General features: G+C 38.2%; 1 protein-coding gene across 11 annotated transcripts in view; it reads right to left on the reverse strand.

Moving 5' to 3' along the window:
* The window catches only part of ROBO2 (roundabout guidance receptor 2), a 1,042,619-nt gene that overhangs the window by 98,015 nt on the left and 919,874 nt on the right, over positions 1-24,730 (reverse strand). For all 11 annotated transcript variants that reach the window (XM_039556213.1, XM_010399525.4, XM_010399519.4 and 8 more), the window contains 3 exons: positions 22,660-22,671; positions 8,290-8,414; positions 3,891-4,062 (listed from right to left, as the gene is read on the reverse strand). In XM_039556213.1, the coding sequence (XP_039412147.1) occupies positions 3,891-4,062; positions 8,290-8,414; positions 22,660-22,671 (309 nt within the window). The remainder of the gene's footprint in view (positions 1-3,890; positions 4,063-8,289; positions 8,415-22,659; positions 22,672-24,730) is intronic.

Raw genomic sequence — 24,730 nt, forward strand, 5'->3', positions numbered from 1 at the left:
CCTTTAAATAGCTCTGATCAATAGTGTAATTGAAAGCCTCCTGGCCAGAAGGAATCTTCCTTTTCAAGGATGTTATGGGTGAAAGACCACTACAGGTTTCCATGACACTAAGGCTAAAGGTTAAATGAACACTTAGGGTTTTCACTGATCTGTGAACGGCTGTATTGTCTTCACAACTACGACTTGTAAATCTTCTCGAAAACCTTCTGTGTGCTTGTATTCCTACTGCTTAGGTCTCCTCATTAGTAAGGATCCAAAACTTGGTTAGAGTTTAAAACAATATATATATTAGAAGCATTCTGAAGAAGAGAGTGCTAGTGAAAAATAGCCACAAAACGGTGTGGGGATTATTAGTTGCTTTTAAAACATTTTAATTACTTTTTTTTTTTTTTTTCCCATTTACATAGTTTTCTCCTAGCTGGAAACTTCTACATCTCTTCCACAAAAACATTTTGTGTACCTACAAACATATTTGCATGGTAAAAGAGAAGTTCATGTCAAAATTAATTTAGTTTTAAAAAAGGTTTTGAAACTATTTGCCAGTATCCATATACCTGTATATTCTGGTAACTGAAAAATTAACAGATTCCTTTTGTGTTAAAATGCATCTTAATTTTGGAGTGGATTATAGGAAAACAACAAATTATATTTGTTCATGAACATTTTATTCACTAAAAATGCAATTTGGATCAACTGAAACTGTATTTAAATTTGGGGGGATTGTGGTAAAGTTACAATGGAAATTAAAATAAGAGAAAGACAAAATGAAGTCTTTAATTGGCACTTACAAAATCAAAATTTCAAAAAAATTGTCCTGGTGAATTAATAGGTAAAATCAGACACAAGTAAGGAAATTCACATGATGAACACTCATGATAGGGCAGGGTGCTCTCTGAAAGGTGGAAAAGCAGAGACCAATCCCTCGTCCGTCTTTATTTTTGGTGGAAGAGCTTCACAGGAAGTTGTGAAGTTGTTCTGGGTTTCTCCTGTTTGAAGCTGTCACACTTGCTAAAGAACATGTAATATATGTTGGATGAGGGATAAGAGTCATAGTGGCCAGATTTGCAGACAAGTAAACTGTGAAACATTTATTAATAAATTTTAATACTTATTGAGGAGAAATTAAAATCTTCTCCAAAATATTCTGCACATGATTAACACAATACTAATTGGAAACTATTCCTTATATGTTGAGAACAGACAGAGATGGAAGCACTTGGTTTATTTGCATGATCTGTCATTTTAAGATTGTGAGCTGCATATTCATTTCTTGGGTTTGAAAGGATTGCTAAGATTGTTCAATTTTTAAAATGATTTTGCTTTTCCAGATGTGCATTAGACAGTGAATTACATGATAGCCTTTCAAGAAAATACAAGATTTGAATTTCAAATATGCTGAAGGCTCTTAGCACAGTCCATAATCAGCAAAATTATCACTCAGCTCAGCACATTTCATCACAGCTAGTAATCTCTTCTCATGTGAACACTTGAGTTAAAAATATTTCCAGTAAAGACTTGTAAGTGCAAAGATGTAACAACTGAAACACTGCTATATATGGTATAATTAAGCACTTGTTTTTCTGCACATGACATGTTTTCATTCTGTATTGGAACTTCAATTGGATCTAAATTACTCTGGATCAAACAAAAATGTGTTCAAAATGAAAAAGATGGCTCGCCACTATTATTAAATCATTAACCAAACAGAAAAATTCTGGGCTAGGAAGTAAAACTGAAATCACCAGCCAAAAACTAGAACACTAATGCTTAAGCATATAGCTAGCATGCACAGTGTTTATCTTTTATTATATTCTTAAAACTATTAAATTAGATTTCCCTACTGATAAAAGTCATTAGCTCCCATAACTTCTGCTCAGCATCAACCAAAAACCAGATTATTTTGACATTTATGGTTAACTTCCTAACTAAAAGCAATTAAAAAAATATCTGTGATCTAATGGTTCATTTATTCACATAATCTCAGCTCCACACTGTTGTTTTGGCACTTTTCTCCTGACCTCACCTGCCCTTTGACTCCGGGATGAAATGGTATTTCTATAAAGCAATCTTGTATTATTTCATAATGATTGTGCTGACAGTGGGTTCTGGAAAGCATTTGAGGAAGGCAGGCCTTGCACTCCTTGAGCAGCAGAGCCACCAGCTAATGCTTTCTCGAGCAATGTGCAATGCACGCTGCCTTTAATCAGAATTAACCGGAGATGAGCCTGCATTTCAGCAGGGACACTCTCCCTTGGCTTGTTAAACAAACTAATGAAAATTCCAAAGAGATCAATTAGGATTTATTTTTTCCCCCACACAAGAAATAGATAAAGATGGACCAAAGCCCTTGGCTGTCAAAAGGAAGAATTTCTCATCACTAGCATCCTTGAACCTGATTTGATCCACTCGGTGCCTGTTGCTGTAAATCTGTGCAGCACCAGCAGGTGTGACCATTCAACAGCTCAATGTCCTCCCAGGCAATGTTTGTGTGTTCTATTTATTCCAATCACAGTCATGGCCCTGAATCAGGCAGCGCTATGGACAGATATTAAAAAATATTGCCTTTCCATTCCTTTTAAATGACCTTTTAATCTACATTTAAATTTGAATTGAATGAAAATTCATCATTTTGTCATAGACCATGAGAGAAAGGACTTAAAGACACTGCAGAGCAAAGCCAAGTCTTTAGCCTCCAGAAACTACAGAAAAGCAATGTGTTTGAAAAGATGCAAGGGTAAGGCAGAAATTATTTCCCCTTGTCATAAAAATATAGGCAGCTTTTGGAAAACAAAGAAAAGGCATCAAATTAATGCTCAAACCTCTATAACATGAGCCTGAACCTCTCTACCTGTCACTTGTGATGAATATGCTCTTGTGAAAAGGCAGATTATTCAAAATTAGACATCTTTTCAAACTTTCATGGTGCAGGCAGGTCTCTAAGGGAACAGTAAAAGTAGACCTCTGCATATAACAACAGTTTTAATGGCAAAAATTCATCAAAGTCTGTCAGGAGATATTTAATGTGTCAGTTAAGATAAGGAATAATGATGCTGGGGAATGCCACAGTCTCTGAGTATAAGAGGAATTCTCTTGTTTTCTTCACTAACATTAAAGGATGCAAACTGCCTTCCATCCACAATAGGATGAAGAGGGATATCAACAGGATTCCTGACACATGAAAAGGATTCATGTTTGTAGATGGGAAACCTCAAGGCAGGATGAATTTCAAACCCAAAAATTTGAAATGAAAAGCACCAAGACAGACCACGTAGTGCTTTTCCTTTCCTGAAAACTCTTCTCTACTTATGGATTTTCATGACTTTTTTCACACTTACCTCTACTGAGGCATTCTTAGAACACAGCTCTGATGTAGGTGCCTTATTCATGGAGGGACTAAAGGGCTACACGTTTTAGGCATTCTAAACTAACAGTACTCCACCGCCTTCAGAGCAACTCTTGATTTAATTGAGCTAAGGACACATCCCCTACTTGTCTAAGATAGGACTGAAGACTGCTGGGAATGGAGATACATGTTTTTGCACTCCAATTCACTGCTTTAATCACAAACCTATTAATTCTCCTTTTTTTTTTTTTTTTCCCCAGTCCTATCTTAGCTCTAGCAAACCAAGCAGCTTCATTTCTCATCGAAATTACTCTGAGCTGGTTTGTCCTTTTTTTTCCATTGTTAACAAACCTCCAGAAAGCAAGCAAGAGGCAAACTAGACTTTGATGCCTTTTTTACTCCGTAGACAGAGATCTTTTCTCACTTTACTTCCTATAGAAAATTGTCCATTTACTTGTATGATTTATGTGGTCTCATATGCTTTTTTTTACACTGTTTTTAAAGTACTTTTGACAGGAAAAAACAGTAGGAATTTCTAATAGCTCACCATCAGTAACCTCCAGCTGAGCCTTTGCTAAAATGCTTCCAGCAACCGTCAGTGCTTGACAAATGTAGTAGCCTGCATCAGACCTCTGAATGTTGGTAATGGTGAGGTCTCCGGTGGGTGACACGGAATATCTGCTGTTGGGCTGCAGAGGCTGGTTTGGGAAGAGTAGGTTCTGCAAAGACAATTCATCTCACATCAATTCAAAACACAAAAGCACCACTTTTCCTTCAGCTACAGAGACAATGATTTTTCCTTAAAAGTACTATAAATAATCGAGGAGAAAAAGTAAGTGTGGTTCTGACTTTATGAACACATAGAGCTGCTTTTCCTGCCTTGGGCAACTCAGAGTTTAAATTAGAAACAGCCTTTTGACAGCACACAGTGCTGTGTTCTGACTGGGGTGCAGGCAAGGAGACATTTTCCACAATCACACTTGAGCGGTTTATATTTATGACACATTCATCTTCATTCTGAATGTAATTGTAATAATATACTTGGCTATCAAACCAGAAGGACAAAACACTACAGTAAACAGTAGAAAACTAGCAGAAAGCATTGAATCCTGAAGACCTGAGGGAGCAGAGCACTGTTGTTTGGCTGTGAACATGTTCTGAGAAAAGGAGAAAGTAAGAGCATGGCACATAAGTAAAGCTGGGAAGAAGACAGGAGCATGTCATAAAGTAGGAGAAGCTGACAGAGCATGAGAGTTTAAAGGAGAAGTAAAAGGAAATTAAAACTGTGATACACTGAAGAAGTGCAGTGTAGAGCCTGGAGGGTGAAGAGAAAGGGTATTAATCTGATGTGGAAATCATCAGAGAGAAAAAAATAATTGCACGTAGGATAAGATATCAGTTAGCACAAAACAGGGAGATTAGTTTTTGCCTTTGGGCTGGATTGGAGAAAAGAGAGATGTCAATAATAATAATGGGAATGGCTCTAGTAGCCATTGCATATGATGAAGGACTGAATGAATCAATACTACAGACCCAAAAAGGTTTTAATGGTGAGAGCTGTTTTTCCAAGGAAAAAGTTACACCCTCTGGCACAGCTCTTGTGAATAGATAAGAATAGGAATGGGAAGGCAATGTGAAGAGAAAGGTCAGCAGCATTGCCCGATGAGACAGAAACCAGAACAGCTTGAAAAATAATTAAACAACAGTAATTCCAGTAAAATAGGGTCTGGATTTTATGTCAACTCAACAAGCCTCTATGAAAAATACAGTTGTTTGCATCAGGAATTCCCCGAAACACTGTTACCATGCTGTGATAAGCTCTCATTCATTACTGCAGCTCTGTCTAGCTCTGCTGTGCTTTCTAATGATGACTCCTTATTAACTTTTAAGCTTGTCTGTATGGACTAAAAATAAAATCTAAAAGTGTAGAGTAGGGTATTAAATGAATTTTCTGCAGATATGTTTCTTCTAAAGCAGACCTTGATGGTTTGCAAAAATTATTTGGAACTGATAAGCAACAAACTGCTTAAGAAACAAGTAACAATTCAAATAAGAAACAAATTCTACTTTTAAGTGGATTAAAACACCTTTATCTCTATGGTTTTGACAGCTAAAGGAAAGAGATATGCTTTAAATAGGATTCAACATTCCAAGTATCCTTACAATTGTATTAACCTATTGGGTTACTTGTCACACTAGGCTTTTCTCTTATCCGCTTTCAATGGAAATGTTTAAGAAATTTATAACAGCAAATTTTTCCTCAAAAATCAACATGCACCCAGTAAATATGTCAGATCCAATAGGAAAAAAAAAAGTGTTAAAATTCTGAAACAATTTTAGGCTACAGGACTAAGTGGGTCTCAAATAATTGCCCTGTTTTCTGAACTGCCTTGAAACTTTCAGAATACTTCTGCCTGGCACAGATACCTACTGGATGAGGGTATTATGAAAACTTCAGTAAATATTATGAAAAAGAGGAGAAATTTGACATGGCTGATCTTGACTTCATTTATCACTCATTATGTAAAGTACAAAAAGAAGCACAGTGTAAAAGGCAGTGCAAGGATTAAGCTCTTAATTCTTAAAATAGTCCAGAACCATCTTTATCACTGCATTAGAAAGGGGAATCCATCCTTCTTTTTATCTTCAGCATGGGCTTCTCTGTTCTGGAAGGGTACCATGTCCCAGTGAATATTCCACACATCAGGAGGAGTTCACCAGTCTTATGACTCCTCCCTTCAAAGACCAGATAACTATGAAGTATAACTTGTCCTAAATTACAGTACAACCCATTTTTCAACGCTTGTCGCAATTTCAGTGGTTTTAGTTAGCTGTCGGGTTGCTCATTTGGGTGCAATGGTGGCATGCTGGGTTGCAAACAGAGGGACCAGAGCCATCCCTGGTACAGTACCACTGAATTTATCTCAAGGAAGAATTTAATCCACAGAGTCTAAAGGTTACACAGGCCCTGCCCTTGTGCATGTCATTGGTGGGTGGCTGCTGGGCTCTGGGGAAAAGGCCACCAAGCACAAAGGACCAGCTGTTTACACACAAGCTGGTACAAAAAAATTACTCAGGAGGGAACTGCTCCCCTCCCTTCCAGCTGGTTGTGCTCAAAAACACAGGATCGAGAAATGAACTCACAACCAAAAATGCCCTACAATTACTGGAGTGGGATAACACGACTATATAACATTACTTTAAACACTGGAAGTGGTGCTGCAAACAGTACCCCTAAAAGCAGAAACAGCATTGTAGAGACAAGCACAAATTATAGCTGGGATGCAAAGGTGAAAAGTCATGTAATTTGGCAAAAATACCACCCTCCATTGCTATGATGATATACACTGTGTGGAAACTCACTCACTCTGTGTCATCTCACTGCAAAATCTGCCAAGTTATACATTGAGATGGCAACCCCAACTGGTGTTACTTCACTGATGATCGATTAACATGAGGATGTTGTAAACCACATTGAGCCATGTTTCAAGGTTTGATTATAAACCATGCAAGTATCAATTTTTATGTTGCATTTATTTGCCAAAAAAGACTATTCTAACCCTCAGGGATCTGGTTCTCAATATGGTAATTAATTTTCCAGGTTTGTAATTAAGCAGCTTCAACATAGTACAATCAGTAGGTAATAACATTCAATTAAAGACACAAGATGCATTTTCACCTTAAAATGTTTTTACCCTTGAAGTGATACCAATGAAGAGGATAAAATAGAGTATTAACACTTTTCAATTACGCTAAATGACTTTAATCCTGAAAATGATGTCCTACTTTAATTAGAAGCTCTTCTCTTTATTACAGCATGATGGATGTCCACTTTATTAGATTCAAGTGTGACACTATAAGCTCACTTTACATAAACATTACCATGTTATTAAAATGCTCTACAAGGAAGGGGTTTGAAATGTTTGCTAGCACATCAGTATTTCCTACTTTAATTTCAATATGCTATTCTACTTTCCCCTTGGAAAAATTGTCACCTTAGTGAGACTCACAATACTGTGTTTTTCCAGGATGGGATCTTTGGAGGCTAGATCTAAGTTTCTGTAAATATTATGCTGAGAGATATACATGGCTAAGGTTAAGCTTACACTCAGATAAGCTTACATGCATAAAGTAATTGTGTTGTGTCTTTGTAAGACACCAAGACAGCAGAGCACAAAATGCTGTCAGCCTGGTCCTGTCATTCTGGACCAGTTTTCTCATCTCCTAAGAAGGTGGAGCACAAGCAGGTGGGGCAGAGCAGGAGATCTGTGGTTCAGCTCTTATTTCACAACCTGGGACACACAATGCCTCCAGTAAAGAAATGTTGTGTCATCCCATTCAAATATTAAGCTATAGAAGTTAGTGTGGGCTGATGGCAACGCCGATTGCTACCTCACAAAGTCTGCCTTCAAAGATGATCAGGGAAATATTTCCAAAACCAGATCTGGAAATTTCTTGAGACAATTTTACTGAAGAAAGCATCTGTGTGTTCAAAACTTGTATCTGTATGCCAGTGCAAATCAGCTTGCTGGATACATTCTGCTTGATCATGTCTAGACAGGTTGTGAACTGTAATTACTGTCTCTGATTAGTTCAAAATTGAGTCATACCTTTTTTTATCTACTGTGCCTGCCTCATCCACCTGTTTGTTGGGGGCTTCAGAACAAAAAGCCTTTAAGATATATACTGTCGCTTTCTACTCATCTATACAGCGCCCAGCACAGGTTTCAACAACTTAAATGGCCTTTGTGTTCTTCAAAATATTAAAAAAAAAAAGCAACACAAATTTCACTAGAGAATAGTGATAGTTTAAAAAGACAAATTTCTTTCGAAATTTTGAAAGATTAAAAGAATCTATGAAAGAGAATGTAAATAATTTTCCTTAAAATTTAACAATATAACTATTTAGAAAGACTTGAAAGACTTACAGGGTGATTGCAACTTACCTGACTTCCTTCTTTTTGCCAGAAAACAGCTGGCTGGGGGTTTCCTTTAGTTTCACAAGGAAAAGTCACAGTTCGACCCTGGGCTACAATCTGGTCTCGTGGTCTCACCACAAACTGTGGGGGAGCTACAAGGTAAGAAAAACCATGGTGTAAGTTTAGGATATTTTGCAAGGGAGAGATAGGGAATATTGAAAGAAAGAGACAACATTATGGAGATTTGTTTTATGTCAGAGGACATGACACCAGAAACATTCATTAGTATAGACAGAATTAATATATAAACGGAAACAACAACAGTGACAAAGAGAGCAGCAATATATGTATGTGACATCCCCAGTTATTAAAAAAAAAATTAAAAAAGGAAAGAAACATTACAACCATACATGCTAGAGTCAATTCTGATGACATTAAATGCTAAAGTGCAGGAGTCAGGTGTTTATGTTGCTGACTCTGGATGTATTCTACCTTTGCTCTGGAAAGGTATCAGCACCCTCATATCCCCTCACACTTCACAGAGCTGCTGGACCTATCGTGTATTGCAGGGTATGAATTAGGATAAACAGACTGCCTTTCTCAATCTGCCCCTCTGGACTTTTAAAAATGATTGAGAAAGGAGAGAAAGGTCTGGATCACCAGTTCAAGAGCTCCCTTATTCCTCTTAGAAGCAGTGTGGTCAAGAATGGATTGGGGAGGAGGACTTGCTGTAAAAAGAATGGTTGTTAAAAGAACACAAACTTGGTAAATCCAGGTTTCAGCTAGTTTAAAGATTAGAGAGAAGCAAAAGTTGAAGAGTTAGTGGGCAGAGGTGAGTGCTGAGTAAGAAGGAATAGGTATTTCAGGAGATAATGAAGACACAAGGAAAAGAAAAAAGGAGACTGGAGTCAAAACAAGAAAGAAGAAGCACTGGCTATGTTTTCAAGCAGCTGGCATTAAGAATGTTCAGTCACAGGGGACCAGGAAGCACAGTCAGAAGTGAACAGTTTCTAAGAGAGGGGCATAGGTTGACTTGTCTGGGGGGTAATGGTGGAGAATAGAGAGTCAGTGCTTGGTGGGAATGTGAAGATAGAGAAAAGGTGCTAATGAGTAGAAAGAAGTGTGGGGAAGAAGTGTTAGAGGATTTGGGATAAAAAAGCTTGAACTCAGTAACTATGTTGAGCATGATGTAGTAGTGAAGCAAATGACTTTTCTATGGGTGACATGAAAACTCTCCAGTCTTGGTTCATCACTGGAATTCACTGAAACTGGATTTGTACTCTCTTGCATATTTTAAAAATGTAAGCAGCATCTCCAAATATTCTTAACAGAGGACTAGCTAGCTTTTGGGGCAGGCTGAAGAAGGGGAAAAAAAGTAAAAGAAAAAACCCCATACCCCTCACCCCACCCTCGTCTACCGTTCCACAATTGATTTTGTGGTTGTGCAGAGGGATGGTTTAGGAACACTAAGCTTTTAGGTAAACAGAATTTAAGTGTTTTAGAAAACCGTATTTTCAGCATTATAATTACAAACTATTTAATTAGGCACAAAGAGCAATCAAGACCCAGCTTCCGATTACACCTGCTGACAGCACAGACACAAACCTGCTAACTGCATAGAAACATGAGCAAACCTGATTTTCTTGAAACACACTTCTCAGTTATCTCATGAGGTACTTCCCAAGGCTTTACAGATCAGAAGGAGTCTAAAGAGCATCAGTTGAATAGTGCTGGCACTCTTAAAACACGAACTGCAAAGCACTTAAACATCAATTTAGAATCACAATCAATTTAGAAGTTAGACGGTATTTTCTTCTGCCTCACACTCCTAAAGAGAGGTCTGGGCCTCACTGGAGAGAAGTGTCCACCTCTTCCTGCACCTTAGCAGGTGTTAATCTTATGAACAGACAGGACTCCGGGTGAGGTGCCCTCTTGCTGCCTGTTTATAGCCATGTGTTTTGAGGTTTCTATAAGGTATTGCTATACATACTCTAGGAACTGAGCTCATGCTGTACTACACCTCAAGTGCTGAGCTGCAGCAAGTTACTTGGGTTTCCCTCACCTTGTTTTACCCAGTATATCTGCGTGCAACCCCCACAGGTGCCAGGCAATGGCAGTGTGGTAATCAGTGCATGTGATTGTTCAGTGGTACAGGAAGGAAAAGAGGAAAAGAGCTGTAAGCTGTGAAGCAGAAACCTCCCTTCCTATAGACACACCTTACACCAAAGTATCTCTACAGTTCTGACCACCTGCTTAATAAAGGTCACTGAATCAGCCCAGTGTTCGCTGCTCAGCTATAGAAGTTCATTGCTCAGGACATTAATATAGAATCGACAGTGACCTCAGGCACAGCAGAGAGAAGAAACCCCCTAATCTCTTCAGGTACTACACCTGCACTTGACAGGAGCTATGCATGCCTGACTCCTGTCTATGCAGCATTGTGGGTGGCCTCAAGAGTACAATCCTCCTATGGTGACTAAAAACCTGGTGTCAGGAGACCATCCCATAGATCAAACCTAAGCACGATGGATGCTTAAATTCACTTCTTAGGCTTGCTTGGTGCACTGGGGGGTGCAGAGACAGCGCTCGCAGGCAGCTCAACAGAAGCAAGAAGGGCATGGCATTTCCATGAGCCTGTCCTTCAAATCATGTAAGAAAGTAAATGCAAGGCGGGCAAGTGTAAAGGTTCATCTGAAACATTCTCACACACAGAGGTCTGTACTGTAAATCAATAATTCAGAGATCTAAACAGATACAACACAACTGAGTTTGTTGCTGTAGCAGACCTTCCAAGAATCAAATTAAGGTAATTTGGTAGTCAAGGAACAATGAGAGATATACGCCCTGGTTTCTACCTAGTTTCCAGTTTTTGACCTATCCCTAATTTTGAACATCTCTCACTTTCCTAAGAGCAGAGAAAGGTTCCTTTTTTAAAATTTTTTTTTTTTTTTTTTTTTTTTTAATTTTACCCCCAACAGACAAGGAAAATAAATCTGTAGCTCAGACATCGACAGACCCTGTGGCTCTGTTCTCTCTCTGCCACACACCAAGTCCTCTCCACCATTTGACATACTACATGAGCAGATCTTTGGCCTCATCGTTACTAGGACAAGATTTCTAAAGATTCCAGCAAACAATGATGTAGAGTTCCACAACACTATCTTTTCTAGCTTTGCTCTGCAGCCATAATTACTAGAAATTCACTATAAAAATAAATGAATCAGAGCTTTTACTCACATTAAATCAAGCACAAAACCAGTTTTTTCAGCCAAACTATTTAGTACCATAATTTTAGAGGACATGAAAAACATAATTTTTGAAAAATAAAACTTTGCATGCATTTTTTTAATTTATTCAAAGATGGGGTTCTATAATGAAGGAAACCTTCATTTTGTTGTAGTTTGTTGTCATATTCAGCTATAGCTCTGTTTACAGACAGCTTCTGATAAAAATACCATTGTTTACAGCATTTAAACAATGTTTCCATCATATCAAAATTTACCTGTCAGTTTCTAGTTGAACTTGAAAACTGAAAGTAACAGTAAATAATTGCAGGAGTAATTCTTGGTTAAATGTAACTACCCAAACACTATGACTGTCATTATCCCCAAAGAATGCAGTGTGACCCTGCTCAGAGACAGCAAGGCTTTCTTTTTGGTTCTTCAATTGAAGAATTGGGTTCTTCAGTTTTCCTAAAAAGAGAGCTCATTATGTTCACATATGGATGCTGTTTATAAAGACAGATAAATATTATTACTTCCATTCTGCAGAAGGGTTAAGTGAGATCATGACTTTCCCAAAGCGCAGCTTCAGTCGAACATTGGGCAAAATTTATTCAAGCCATTATTGCTGCTCTCAAAGTAGGTGAATTTCTAAAACATTCTGAAAAGGTACAGTTAGAGAAGTAACAGCAGGCTTGATATGCTTCAGCTGTTAAAGTTAGGTGGCACTTTAATGCTTAATTCAAGCTAACCATTAAGATCATTAGAAGGATCTGTTCAAAAAACTTAGGAAGCAGCAAACGGAGTGTTGTGCCTATCAGACTATTACCTTTTACTATTGGAAGAAGCAGAGTGGAAAACCTCTTGCCTAACTGACATCTGAAAGTCAAAGACAGTGGCTCTAAAATGAAATATATTGTTTGAATTTCAGCAGACTAGCCAAAAATATGGGAAAAAAACCCCCATTAAGATTACAGAACCAATATACTTCTATTGAAACTTCTTTTCCCTTTTTTTTTTTTTTTTGAGAAATTTAAATAGTACACAGTAAATTAGATTTGATTTCTGGCAAATTATGCTTTGATGCTGCATTCAGCAAGCGCTGGCTTCAATCAATGTCACACTAAAGCTCTGTTATGCTAATAAATTATATGGAAATCAGATGGTTGAACATGAATAGAAAGCATAGGCCATGTACGAGGGGGCTTTGAGATGAGGGGATGGGGGGACCCTAAGGTTAATCACATCATGTTCAGAACTGTTTTTACAGCACAGAACAGTATTCGGCTACAGGAATTAAAATGGAGATAGAAAAGCATGAGCAGTAGTGAGCATTAGTTATGTTGTTCATAATGGGAAAGAGTGCATTCTGTTGCACTCTTTTAGGATGTTGGTGGTTTATGCATGAGTGAATGGACCTTTTATGCTGTTAATAAATGTATATGAAGGTAGTCCCTGCTCCAGCGTTAAAAAGCTTTAGAAAAAAAATACAAAAAAAAAAAGTTGCATATTATTTCAAAGGGATTTTTCAACTCTACTCCAATCCTAATAGTTAGCAGAATCTCTAATCTGGTAGGATGGATTTCATGCATTTCTTCCTTGTACTGCTGCTGAATACTAAGGCTACACTGAGTCAACAGGAGCTGATAAAGCTGCTGATGCAGAGAAGCTTGACTGAGAGTTCATCCCTTGTAGGTGAACTCTGGTCATCTGATGAGAAATGTAGCAGAAGACTCAGAAGGGGAGGGGAAACTTAATACATAAAAATGTGAATTCATGGCAAAAAAGGGCATTGATCCCACAACAACTACTAGCAACACTTTTTCCCAGTGAAACAGTTTTCTCAGCTGATCTTGTGATTTGTAGTTGATATTGAATTTAATGATCCTACATGAATTTTATTATCATAACTTTCTCACAGTATGTTCCCCAGACCAGGTGCCCTGGTGTTTTTAATTAACACTAGATACTGTAGCAAGTTTTGTTTCTAGTACTTCTACTGCAACTGAATCAATGGACTAAGGCAAATTGTACGAGGTACAACAAGGCCAAGCGCTGGGTCCTCTACTTGAGTCACAACGACCCCAGGAGTGCTACAGGCTTAGGGAAGTGTAGCTGGAAATCTGCCTAGTGGAAAAGGACCTGGAGGTTCTGGTTGACAGCAGCTGAACACGAGCCAACAGTGCCCAGGTGGCCAAGAGGGCCAATGGCACCTGGCCTGTGTCAGCAATAGTGTGGCAGCAGGACCAGGGCAGCGACTGTCCCCCTGTGCTGGGCACTGGTGAGGCCACACCACCAATCCTGTGCTCATTCAGTTTTGGGGCCCTCACTACAAGAAGGACATTGAAGGGCTGGAGAGTGTCCAGAGAAGGGCAGTGGAGCTGGGGAAGGGTCTGGAGCACAAGTCCTGTGAGGAGCAGCCAAGGGAGCTGGGGGTGTTTAGCTTGGGGAAAAGAGGCTTGGGGGAGACCTTACTGTTCTCTACAAAGCCCTGACAGGAGGGTGTGGACAGGTGCGGGTCAGTCTCTTCTCCCAGGTAACAAATGATAGGACAAGAGGAAATGGCCTCAAGTCATGCTAGAAGATGTTTAGATTGGGTTTTAGGAAAAACTTCCTCACCAAAAAGATTGTCAAGCACTAGGGCAGGCTGCCCAGGGAGGTGGTGGAATCACTATCCCTAGAAGAATTTAAAAGACCTTAAAGGTCTTTTCAAACCTAAATGATTCTATGATTCTACCATGGAATATGAGACTTTATTCAAGCCTCACTGAAGCTGGTAGAAATGTTCCTATTGGCTTATGTGGACTTTGGATCAAATCCACTGGAAAAAAAAATGTATTACAGGAAATGAGCAACAGTAACAAATTTCAAGGGCTTAAATTACAGGTTTGACAACCTTTAATTACAACTAATTTCAATTGATAGTGAACTGCACATGAAATTTATCATGAAGATTACTTAGGCAAGCTAAAGTGATAAAGATGAGTGCTTCATTTTAAACTGGAATTGTTTATTATCCATCAATATATTTCTATGACTGGTTCAAAGGGGGCAAGAGGAAAGATGCTGACTTGTAAATATTCTAAGCAAAACTCAGATAATGGCAGGAGAAAAGGCCCTGAGGAACAAGCAGAAACACACTGGCTGGTAAAGTACAAGATTCTGTAATACTCAGTTCTGCTTCCACCAGGGAAGAGACAGCAGACCAGCCTAAGATTTCCACCTACAGTCTTTTTCAGCATTGTACATCTGCAGCAATCAATTTCATTTGAACAATCAACATTACACCTGGTACTGTCTGGAGCTTAAGAGAGTCAGTTGGGTGACAAGATAATGTTGCCTTCCCTAAACTGCTTTTTGACTTTTGAAATCCTATCAACATCACAGTCGTCTTTTGCAAAGCCCTCAAAGACTTGGAGCTGGTATCCAGTGCTCTTCTCAAATCCTTACTGCAGTGACAGTATTCATGTGGCCCCCTCAGCTGCCTTTGACACACATGGATATTTTAAGAGATCAAACTCAAATCCACTCTTACAAGTACAAATCAAGACTTGCCTCTAAGACATTTACACAGAGGACAGGAAAAGCCCGCAGAGCTCCATGTGAAGTAATACATATTTTGAAAAGGGAGGTAACCCTTGAAACCATCTATGGAATAGAACTACTTATCTGTAGGATTGCTTTGCTAGTTCCTGATACAGGCTTAGATGACAATTGAGGGGAGTACAGGAACTCTTTAAAGAAAATAATGATCCTCTACCTTTGTGTGTCATTGGTTAAATTTGTCTGGCAGATATTGGAATTTTAGATTATTTTTTGATAGAAATACAAAATAACCCTGTAAGATTCTATTTATACACCTGGTAATAATGTTTAGCATCAGCTGCCAAGAAGTGCAGATAAAAAAGTCTAGAAATTTTGAAAGATCTTTTGCAAGGCTATTATTGCTGATGGAGTAAATAGAGGAAAACAAAATAGATGCGGCCTCAAACTCTAGAAACCTGGGCTGATTCAGCAGTTCTTCCCTCAGAAGTTCAGATCTTAATGGGTACTGAAAGTGATGTGTGGTTGTTAGGACACTAAGTTATTAGTGCACCATTAGCTGTGACTAATGAGAAATCAAGGGTGTAGCCTCTGACACAGGAGTCATTACAGAAGACTGAGATGATGACATCTTAGGCCTATTACTAATACAGATCTTTCTTATCAGGGATAAATTAATGGAAGCTAAGGATAATAATTCTCTTTAAAGAGAAAAAACATCTCAATCTTATGGTGTGCTCCAATGATTAGGTGTGTTCAAACACAGGGAAGGCAGTAACTTTTTAGCACTTGAGTTACAACTGAGTTACCTGGAAAATATGTTTATTCTCTTATTCTGCCATTCCCAAGGTTGTATGAGTGCAGCAGCCTTTGAAACAAATGCATATATCTCATTTTGTGGATGTTTTTGTTTTGGTTTATTTTTTTTAACTATGTCGTCTTGCTTGTCCATTTTTATTGTTCTCTGTCTTTCATGATTTCTTCTTTAGGTGAATAGTTGTGCCACAAAATTAAAGAATGGGTAGGTTGTGGGGATAACAAGTGATTCATGAAGCCCTTCACTAGACCCATGATATTATTTTAAAATTACGTGGGTGGAGGTGGCAAAACAGGTGCTTGGTTTGGAGTCTTCTGGAAAGCAGTTTCCCATAACCTAGGGAAGCATGGATAATCCATGGCTTGGATACCACCTTTAACACTGACACTGCTTCAAAATTAGTTCTCAGATATCCTGCCACAACAGGTCAAATACACAAAAGCAGAAGCGCATGGTAAAAGTGGGGAGAACTTTTGGCAAGCTGAACGAGAGGAAACACTGGGGAAGGAGAATCAGAGCAAGAGGTAGAGAGCAGGGGGAATTATTACCAGGACCAGTTCTCCTGTAAGCGTCCTTCACACTGCTCTTGTCTCATGGAAAGTGAGAAACTCCTTTTGTTTTGGTTTGTTGGTGTTTTCAGATGAACCACGGGTAAACACAACACGGTGAAAAGAGCACACTTTGATCATTTGAGAATGCTAAACTTTCTCTCATACTAATTGTTCTAATTTTCAATTTAAATCCAAGTTCTGAATTTCACATATAACAATACTTTTATCCTTCAGTTGCTCTGAAACACTGAAGCAGATAATCTCTTAAAGCATGGAAGCATAAGCATTTTTTCCTTCTTTGCAAGAGGTGAAAGAAGTCTAGAGAATCAATAAATAAAAAGTGCTAACTGTCCTATCTATTTTGACACATAGACTCTCTCTTTTATCCCTGGATGACTCAAAAGAATGAAGTGGAATAAATCTGCATGGAAGAAAAAATGATTTTTTTTTCATTCTTCCCTAGGATTAATGTCAATAAAAAATACACTGAGAATAATTATTTTAAAAAATTCAAGTCTGCCTCCTACACAGCCAAAAAGAAAAGCATCTACTTTCCACTCCCCCATCCCATTCTCCAGTGCTCTGACTTCAGCAGCAGCACTTTTCCTGGGCTCCTCCTCTTCTTTGTTTAGTTTAAATATAGGTCTTAATTTCACCCCAGCTTTAGACCGTAGCCTGTTCTCATTTAGTCATACATGTCCATTTTATTATACCTTATCTCTTCTAAGCAGCCCCTGAACTTTACAGATGCTGCTGGAAAACCCCATCTAGAAAGTTTTTCATTTAGTTTTGATGTATATAAAGAAAAGGACCACTGGTTTTGTCTGCCCAGTAACTTCCATTATTCAGAACTTTCTCTACTTTAGACAATGCTTTGTAATTTTTTTCTTTTTCCTCAAGTGGCTGAGATTCAGGATATACCTTTGGCTCAGATCACATAGAAAAGATGTCCCCTCCTAAAATCTTAGCACTTTAGCCTCATTCCTTACATAAACTGTACCCTTAGGGGATGGCTTGTGCCACTCCTACCTTCTGTGAGTTTACCAAACAAAACAAATTGTGCCAACAAAAAGATGTAATATGCCTTGATTCCTTTTTCCAGGGGAGAGAGCAGGATGGTTTGTTGGCAATATGTTTAAAAAGGAAAAGCACAGCCCTTGCTGATACAGTAGGATTTCATCAAAATAATGAGTGTAATCTGGTTACCTCCTTCAAAAAGACATGAATTCACATGCTGAAGAGAAGAGCTAAGGAGATAATGAGAAGGGTAAAGAGCCTGGATAGGCTCATAGGCTACATCTAGAGTGAGGAAGGTCACAAATTCCTGGCTTGTTTACCCTTGAGAATAAATAAGGCTGAGAGGAGACACTGCTCAATTTGGGACACTGTTAAATGAAGAGAGAAAAAGGAGAGAGGAAGAAAAATGACTATTTATTCTGACTGACAATGTTAACATTCAAGGAATAGGGCACAAAGTAGTTTTGCTGTGGAGTAACACTGAGATCATATCCAAGCTGTAAATTGGCTGGCATCAACAGAGCAAAGAAAGTAAAGGGAAAAGTGAAGAGATTAGTGTATTGATTTCCACATTGCTCTTGAAGGAAAGGTAACCAATTACTCCATTTACTGAAAGGAACGAAAAAGCTTGGGAAGAGCAAACATCAACAGACCCTTTTTATACACTCATCTTCAAAGACTTATGGAAATACTCAGAACTCAGAAGCCACTGAAATAGGAAAACAATTCCCACTCATTTGAGCATGCTTTGAGAAACTTTGAAAGTTAAAAAATAAAAGTTATGCATTAAACTTCTTAAAACTTTCCCAAGCTAGAGTTCAGCAATTAAAAAAAAAAAAATAAAATAATGGGACTCTTGATCACTTCCTGCACTTCAGCGACTGAGCTTTAGGCAAAGTAGACATGCTAAGATTTTTAGAGTGGCATTTAGAGGCTATGAAAAATCATAACAAGTCAGCTCCATACTTTAATCTCTTACTGGCATACAAAGCAATCTGAATTTCATTCTACAGCAACCTTCTATCTTTAAATCTGAAGAATTTGCTGATCTTTTAAAAAATAATGATGTCTTACTCTTTCATTTAACAAATCCAAAAAGCCTAATGTCCAGTGTCGTTCTTACCCTCTTCTGAAAATTCCTATAAGTGGTAGCAGACAGGCAAGATAGCACATTTTGATAGAAATTTGAGATTTCTGCCACTGAAAGATGGCACCACAGTGCCAAGCATGATCTCATCTCTCCTGTCACACACCAATCCATGCTACTAATATTTTATAAATCCTCAGGGTCTCAAGTGAAGGTGATATGTACATGAATGCAATAAAAATAAAAGCATTCATCATATAGCCTTTCCCTGCAAGAGTCAGAATGAAGAAGAATAAAGAGAATTCTTTCTCACCAATCTGAACCATCTGAGCAATGTAATTTCTAGACACAAAACCTAATACCACTTTCTATATAATACAGCCCTTTCTATTGTTTTTCATGCTGCACCACTCTTAACAGACCATGAAGTCGTGCCAGGCTGATTCATGTCATAAAAACTTCCCAGTGCAGATTGAAATGCATCATACAGTCACACCGCACTTAAATGCCCATAGACTGCATTTATTTAATAGGAAATCCAGAAAATTCATGGCAGGTGTCTTATCTGTTTGTCTCTTCACTACCATGATAGGGAAGTTAAGTTTTTGTAACTTGGTCTCCCTTTACTCCTTTAGCTAATTTCAAATACTTGACTTCTACCCTGGTGGTAAAAGTATCCAGGTATCTGGCTGCAAGACTCTTCTTTTTGGGAAGATTAACCACAGCACGTGACAACAAAGTAAGTAAACTTGCCTTACTGCAAAGCAACTGACATGCAAAGAAATGTACTTTCACTTGGACTTAATTGAAATAAATTTGCAGTACTCTGTCATCATTTTTGTATTATTAATAAAGAAGTAACTGGGACATCAGACAGATCTTCATAGATCTTCACAGATCTTCTATTTGAAGGCCCTCCATCTCAAAGCAGTGCAGCAACTGCCTTTGAAAAGAGGGTCAGAGTTACTGAAGATTTTGGGCTTTTCCCAACTATTGTGCTTCTTTCAGCAGCTACAATCCTGCCCGAATTGCCATGAGAAATACAGCAGAATGCAAAAATGAGAAAATTCTAACTTGCTCATCCAGAAAATCCATTTAATGAGTGAAATAACTGTAGAAGTGGTCTAAATAGGGATAAATACCTTGTTTTCTAAACCCATCTGTTGTAAATCCTGTCAGAAATCTTTTCAAAAGGTTATAAATAATCTATTTTAGAAACAGGCAACACATTTATTCCTAGCAGCAAATTCAAACATGATGAGTAATCTGGCACAGAGCTTTTAAATTCACCAGCTGCCACCTACCTCGGGCAGCACCATACCTCATTTTATCTGTGTAGTATGAACCATTTGCTAATAACTGCTTGATGGTCATTGGTAATTCCCAATCCTAAATTTTCCACTCAAGCTGAAATTTAAAAAAAATACCACACCTAACAGAAGTATTTGAAACAGCCAAAAACTGACTAGAAAATGAAAATTATTCTGTTTGCAACAAGAAATACAAATCTGGACCATTAAAATATATTTTTCTATTCTTCAATGGAAGAAAAAATTGTTTGGTCTTGTTTAAAACCTAGTAAAGACAAAACATGCCTGCTTTAAATTGGACACAGGGATGGAAGATAGAAGTACCCAGATAATTCTCTGGTCTCATGAAAGAATACAAACTTTTAAGCGCTCCCCTGCACTTTAACATATACATAAATATAAAAATATACTTCTGTTAAAATGCCATCCTCCTAGAAAGCTGTGAGCTTAACTACATGAAGTAGTGTTTGCTTTAGCTTCCTTTAGGTAAGGAGAGGTAGTTTTGCTCTGCATTCCAGTTAACTTCCTGGACAAAAAAATGCTACAAGATTTGACTCACCATTCTTGTTAAATGACAATTTTAACAGAAGATCACTTGGGTTTCTTGGTAGAGAGGGAAGTTACTTTGGTTTGTCTTACCAGACTTCAGGTAAGGATGGGTAGCCACCTTCTTTGCCTACTCTTGAGTGAAATAATTATGAACTGCAAAAATTAGTTTTTATTTCAGCTACTTAAGCAAAAAAGCCAATACAGGTACACACTATCGCTGTCTTTTTGATAGGTACAGGATCAGATAGAAGTGACTGACAGACTCTGATCTGCTTTTACACAGCAATCACTACATACACTTGTATGGGAGTTCTATATGTCAAATATCTTCAGGGTTAACCTTATTTACTCAGCAATCTTTCCACAAGTCACAAAGATAATCACTAAATTAAATAATTTGATAAAGACCAGATGCCCCTACAGTACTTAGTTCAAGATCAACCACTCTAAATTCAGTTTCCTGAATAAATTATGTAAAAGAAGAAATTTCTTTGTCACAGATGTTCTCTTTCAACAAAATAAAATAGCCTAGGCAGGGAATATGTGAATTGACCACAGCATGATCACACAATCATATACCTGGACATAAAGTAACTTGAGACCAAGACCTGCTGTACAAGCTTTAGAGATGGAATCAGGGATCACTCAATGGCCTGAAAAATCTTAAAAAAGAATCAGTGCTGTGAAATGAGACACCATCAACCCTCTGAAACCTATCATTTTCTTGTGAATCTCCAGCCATTTATTTTATGTCGTTTTCACAGAGCTTGAAACAGTCTCTACTTGATGATTCTTTTTCTTGCCTGTCGTTTAAGAGTCAGCAAAGTGAAAAAAAAAATCTACAAGTAAAATACTTTTAATCTTGTGGCATTTCTTAGTGAATGAAGAAGCACTCTAAATTCACACTACGTTTCCTAAGCAAAGGAAAATTTTCTCCCGAGTTTACTGCAGTTTTATGCTTCTGCAGCTCCTGGGAACGAATTACTCGAGAACCTGCTTAATGCCATAGTAATACAGTAGTGATTTCAGTTTAAAGCTTGCTATCAAAATCCCAGAAGGAGAAGAGTAAATTTCTATTCTGCACAGGGAATTCTCCAGGTGTGTATAAGCCATGCTGAGACTGCAGAGGTATTTGGCTTGGCTCCATGGATGCTAGTTCAAGCAAGTTAATAAGATGGGATCCCCCTAGTTCTGGAAACAGAGGCCTTACCTGGATTTTACCTTTAAATTACTCCAATCTTTCTTCCTCCAAACTTAGAACAGTGAAGAGACAAGATGAATTCAAACTCACAAACTTTAGTCAAACACATATCTAACAAAAGTTCTGACTAAGTAAATAAAGACCAAACTCCTCAGCAATCTCCATAAACACCAGTACTGACTTTCTACACTAATCCAAAAAAATCAGAGTAATCATATTATTATTCTAAAAGATACATTTAAATACAAACTACAAATATCAGAGGAGCAATGCAGCTCATTAAACTAAATCCATGTAGGCACAGAGTATATATTCATGAAAGAAGATTGAATCATATGTTCTGGATATTTCTGAACACCAGAAGTGAATTTCAGCTACCGACAGTTGCAAACTTTCCATTATCCTCAGTAAGATTTTTATGCATTTACAGAATTTCAAAGGCACAGGAAATAATAAAATTTTCAGTGTGGGCATTAAAAAACCTAGAGGTTGTTTTCCTCGGGACTTGTTATTCTAAACAGTCTGCATCCTATACAGTGCATTCCAAACTGCACTCCAAGATGACCCAAGGGCAACAACCAGTGATGAACTTCATTAGCAAGCACAGAAATCTACTCCATCCCCTCTTCAATTTCAGGACTTCTTCATTTCAGAACTCTTTGAACGATACAAGAAAGACAGGACATGCAAAGCTTTTACTGCTGTGCAGGAAAAGCAGGATGAGCTGATCGTTTAGGGCCTGGTAGAAGCTCACCAAAGCCAACACAATCCTTTCTGCTGATTTCAATGGCTTTTACACCAGGCCCATAAACAGAGCAATAAAAACATCTAAATGAGTGGTTTTGGCTCGGTATCACCACACCCACCCCGTTTCAGCGATTGGTACTTGTTGGGGATTCGGCAAATGCGCTTGTACATGACACAGCAGGAAACAGAACGTTTGGAAATAGCACTTTGTCAGACAAAACCGCTTGCCTGGTGTTAGACAGTTACAACTATTAAGCGCTGGCTGCTTATTCCAGCCAGTGAAATGGTGTTGCAAATGAAAGATGAAGCATTGCATGAAGCCATGCTAAAATGGATAGAAGGATGGTTACTTACCAACGGGGCGAGCTGTTGACATTACAATGGTGTAGTGAGAACATAAAAAGGAAATTAAAAAAAGAAAAGAATATCTGTCAGAATGCATGACGTGTAATGTTACTTTCCACTATGGATACTACCATGGTAGCCAACCCCTCAAATGGCAGCCTAAGTCAAATGTTCACTGCTGTTATTGTTTAGTCACGTGCCACTATCATCCCATTTACTTGAGCATAACATCTGAACAAGCTGACTGGAACCATTCTCTGAGAAACATTTTTATTATCTTCGCATACCATCACCAAGTATCATTGTTAATGCCTGATAAAAGAAAAATTGCATTGCATTAGCACAAACTTTTAGATCTCAATGAACACATCAATTTAAGCCTCACACTGCCTAATGTCATGCAAGGCATTTGCTTTCTGAGTCAAATACCAATTGAATTTTAAGCATGACCAGTCAGTACAGCAGTAAGGGCTACAGAAAGCCCAGGATGGTTTTTCTCTTTCAATCATGGGCATGAAAGCTTACAGCAAAGTGCTTTTTCCTCACTGACAGTGCTGATGAAAATATAACAAATGGGCTGAAATGGCCACAGGGACTTCAACCCAGAACCTCCCAAATCACTGCTTAGATAACTTCTACTTCCTAAAAAGTTGCTGTTAAATGATCGACAGGTTAATTCTGTTTCAGGCTGATAGAGAGATTGAAAGTTGCCGCTGCAACAAGTGATTTTTTGGTTACAGCAACAGCCCTTCATTATATTTGTGCTGGGGAAGAGGGCTGTCAGTCCCTCTGCTAATAAAATAGAGACATCTCTTTCAGAAGACTTGAAATTTGGACATAAAATTGACTCCAGCCTGCATCTGTGTAGGCAAAGCTTCCCTTATTTTATTAGCAGCAATAGTAACACATTTCTGAGCAAAAACACAATTTTTTTTTTTTTTTTAAGGAGATTACCAGCCCTGTGTGCTTATGTGCAGGCTAGGGTCAAGTGTAAGACATGCAAGTTCAGGGGTAACAGAGCTTGCAAGGGCCTTCTTAGTTTTCAACCTTTCTGTGGCTCTGTCCCCATTTCATTTAACTGTAGCCTGCTGCCATTCTCACCCATCATCTATTGGAACACTTTTTGGCTTCCAGTATAATGGACATATTCCTTCTTCTGCAGAAAGATGAGGTGTAAGAGTGATATGCATCTTTCCAAGAGAGAGCATGGAGTCTGGGTCACAGAACTCAGATTCTGCTGTTGTTTGTGACAGTGTAATGCAACTTCCCTGACTGCATCCCCATCCTCTGGTTTAAGAAGATAGAGCAGTGAATGAGGGAGCTAAGGATTACATGGTTGCTGTCAGGTATGCAGATGGAACTACGTGACACCTGCAAGGTCCAAGGCATGCTCAAGGTAAATTTTGAAATGCTAAGTGGTTTTGCTCCTTTTCATGACATGGTAAAACCAGTGTCAGACAGCACTGTTAATTAAGAATTCAGAATTAAGGCTTTCTTTAATTAAAAAGTCCATTGTCCATCATACCTTTAAAATCAGTGGGAGATTTCCCAGTCCTTTGTTTTCATAAAATTCAGAGTTACAGCTCTCTACAATGAATTTCTTGGTTTTTCTCATTTTCTGTCATATCGTGAACATGAAATATGTTTCTAATATCACAGCTTCGAGTTGAATAAACATTATGTATTTGACTGTAAATGACAAACCCAGGGGGAAAAATACACAAGATAACGAAAACATGCTTTTACTGGGGGAAAATTGATTAAATTACATATTTCCTTGAGTTTTTTTCCCTTTAATTCCATTGGTCTCAAGCTTCGGTGATTTCAAAGGATATTTTTTCCTGGGTTCTAGCTATTGTTTACATGACAAGTCAGGGTAGCAAATCTGAAATTTGGAGTAATGCTCCAGTAATGTATACAGTGGACACTGTTCTAGGAGTGTTTAAAGGCCAGGGAATTGGTTACCAGAATTACTGGATACTGTGACCCTGCCTGTGACAAAGGGTGAGACTGTTTCTGGGAGTTCGCTGTGGTGACTAATTTCCCCATGTTACAGAAGGGAAGAACAACCTCTTACACA

Source organism: Corvus cornix, chromosome 1 (genome assembly GCF_000738735.6).
Source record: "Corvus cornix cornix isolate S_Up_H32 chromosome 1, ASM73873v5, whole genome shotgun sequence".
Lineage (NCBI taxonomy): Eukaryota > Metazoa > Chordata > Aves > Passeriformes > Corvidae > Corvus > Corvus cornix.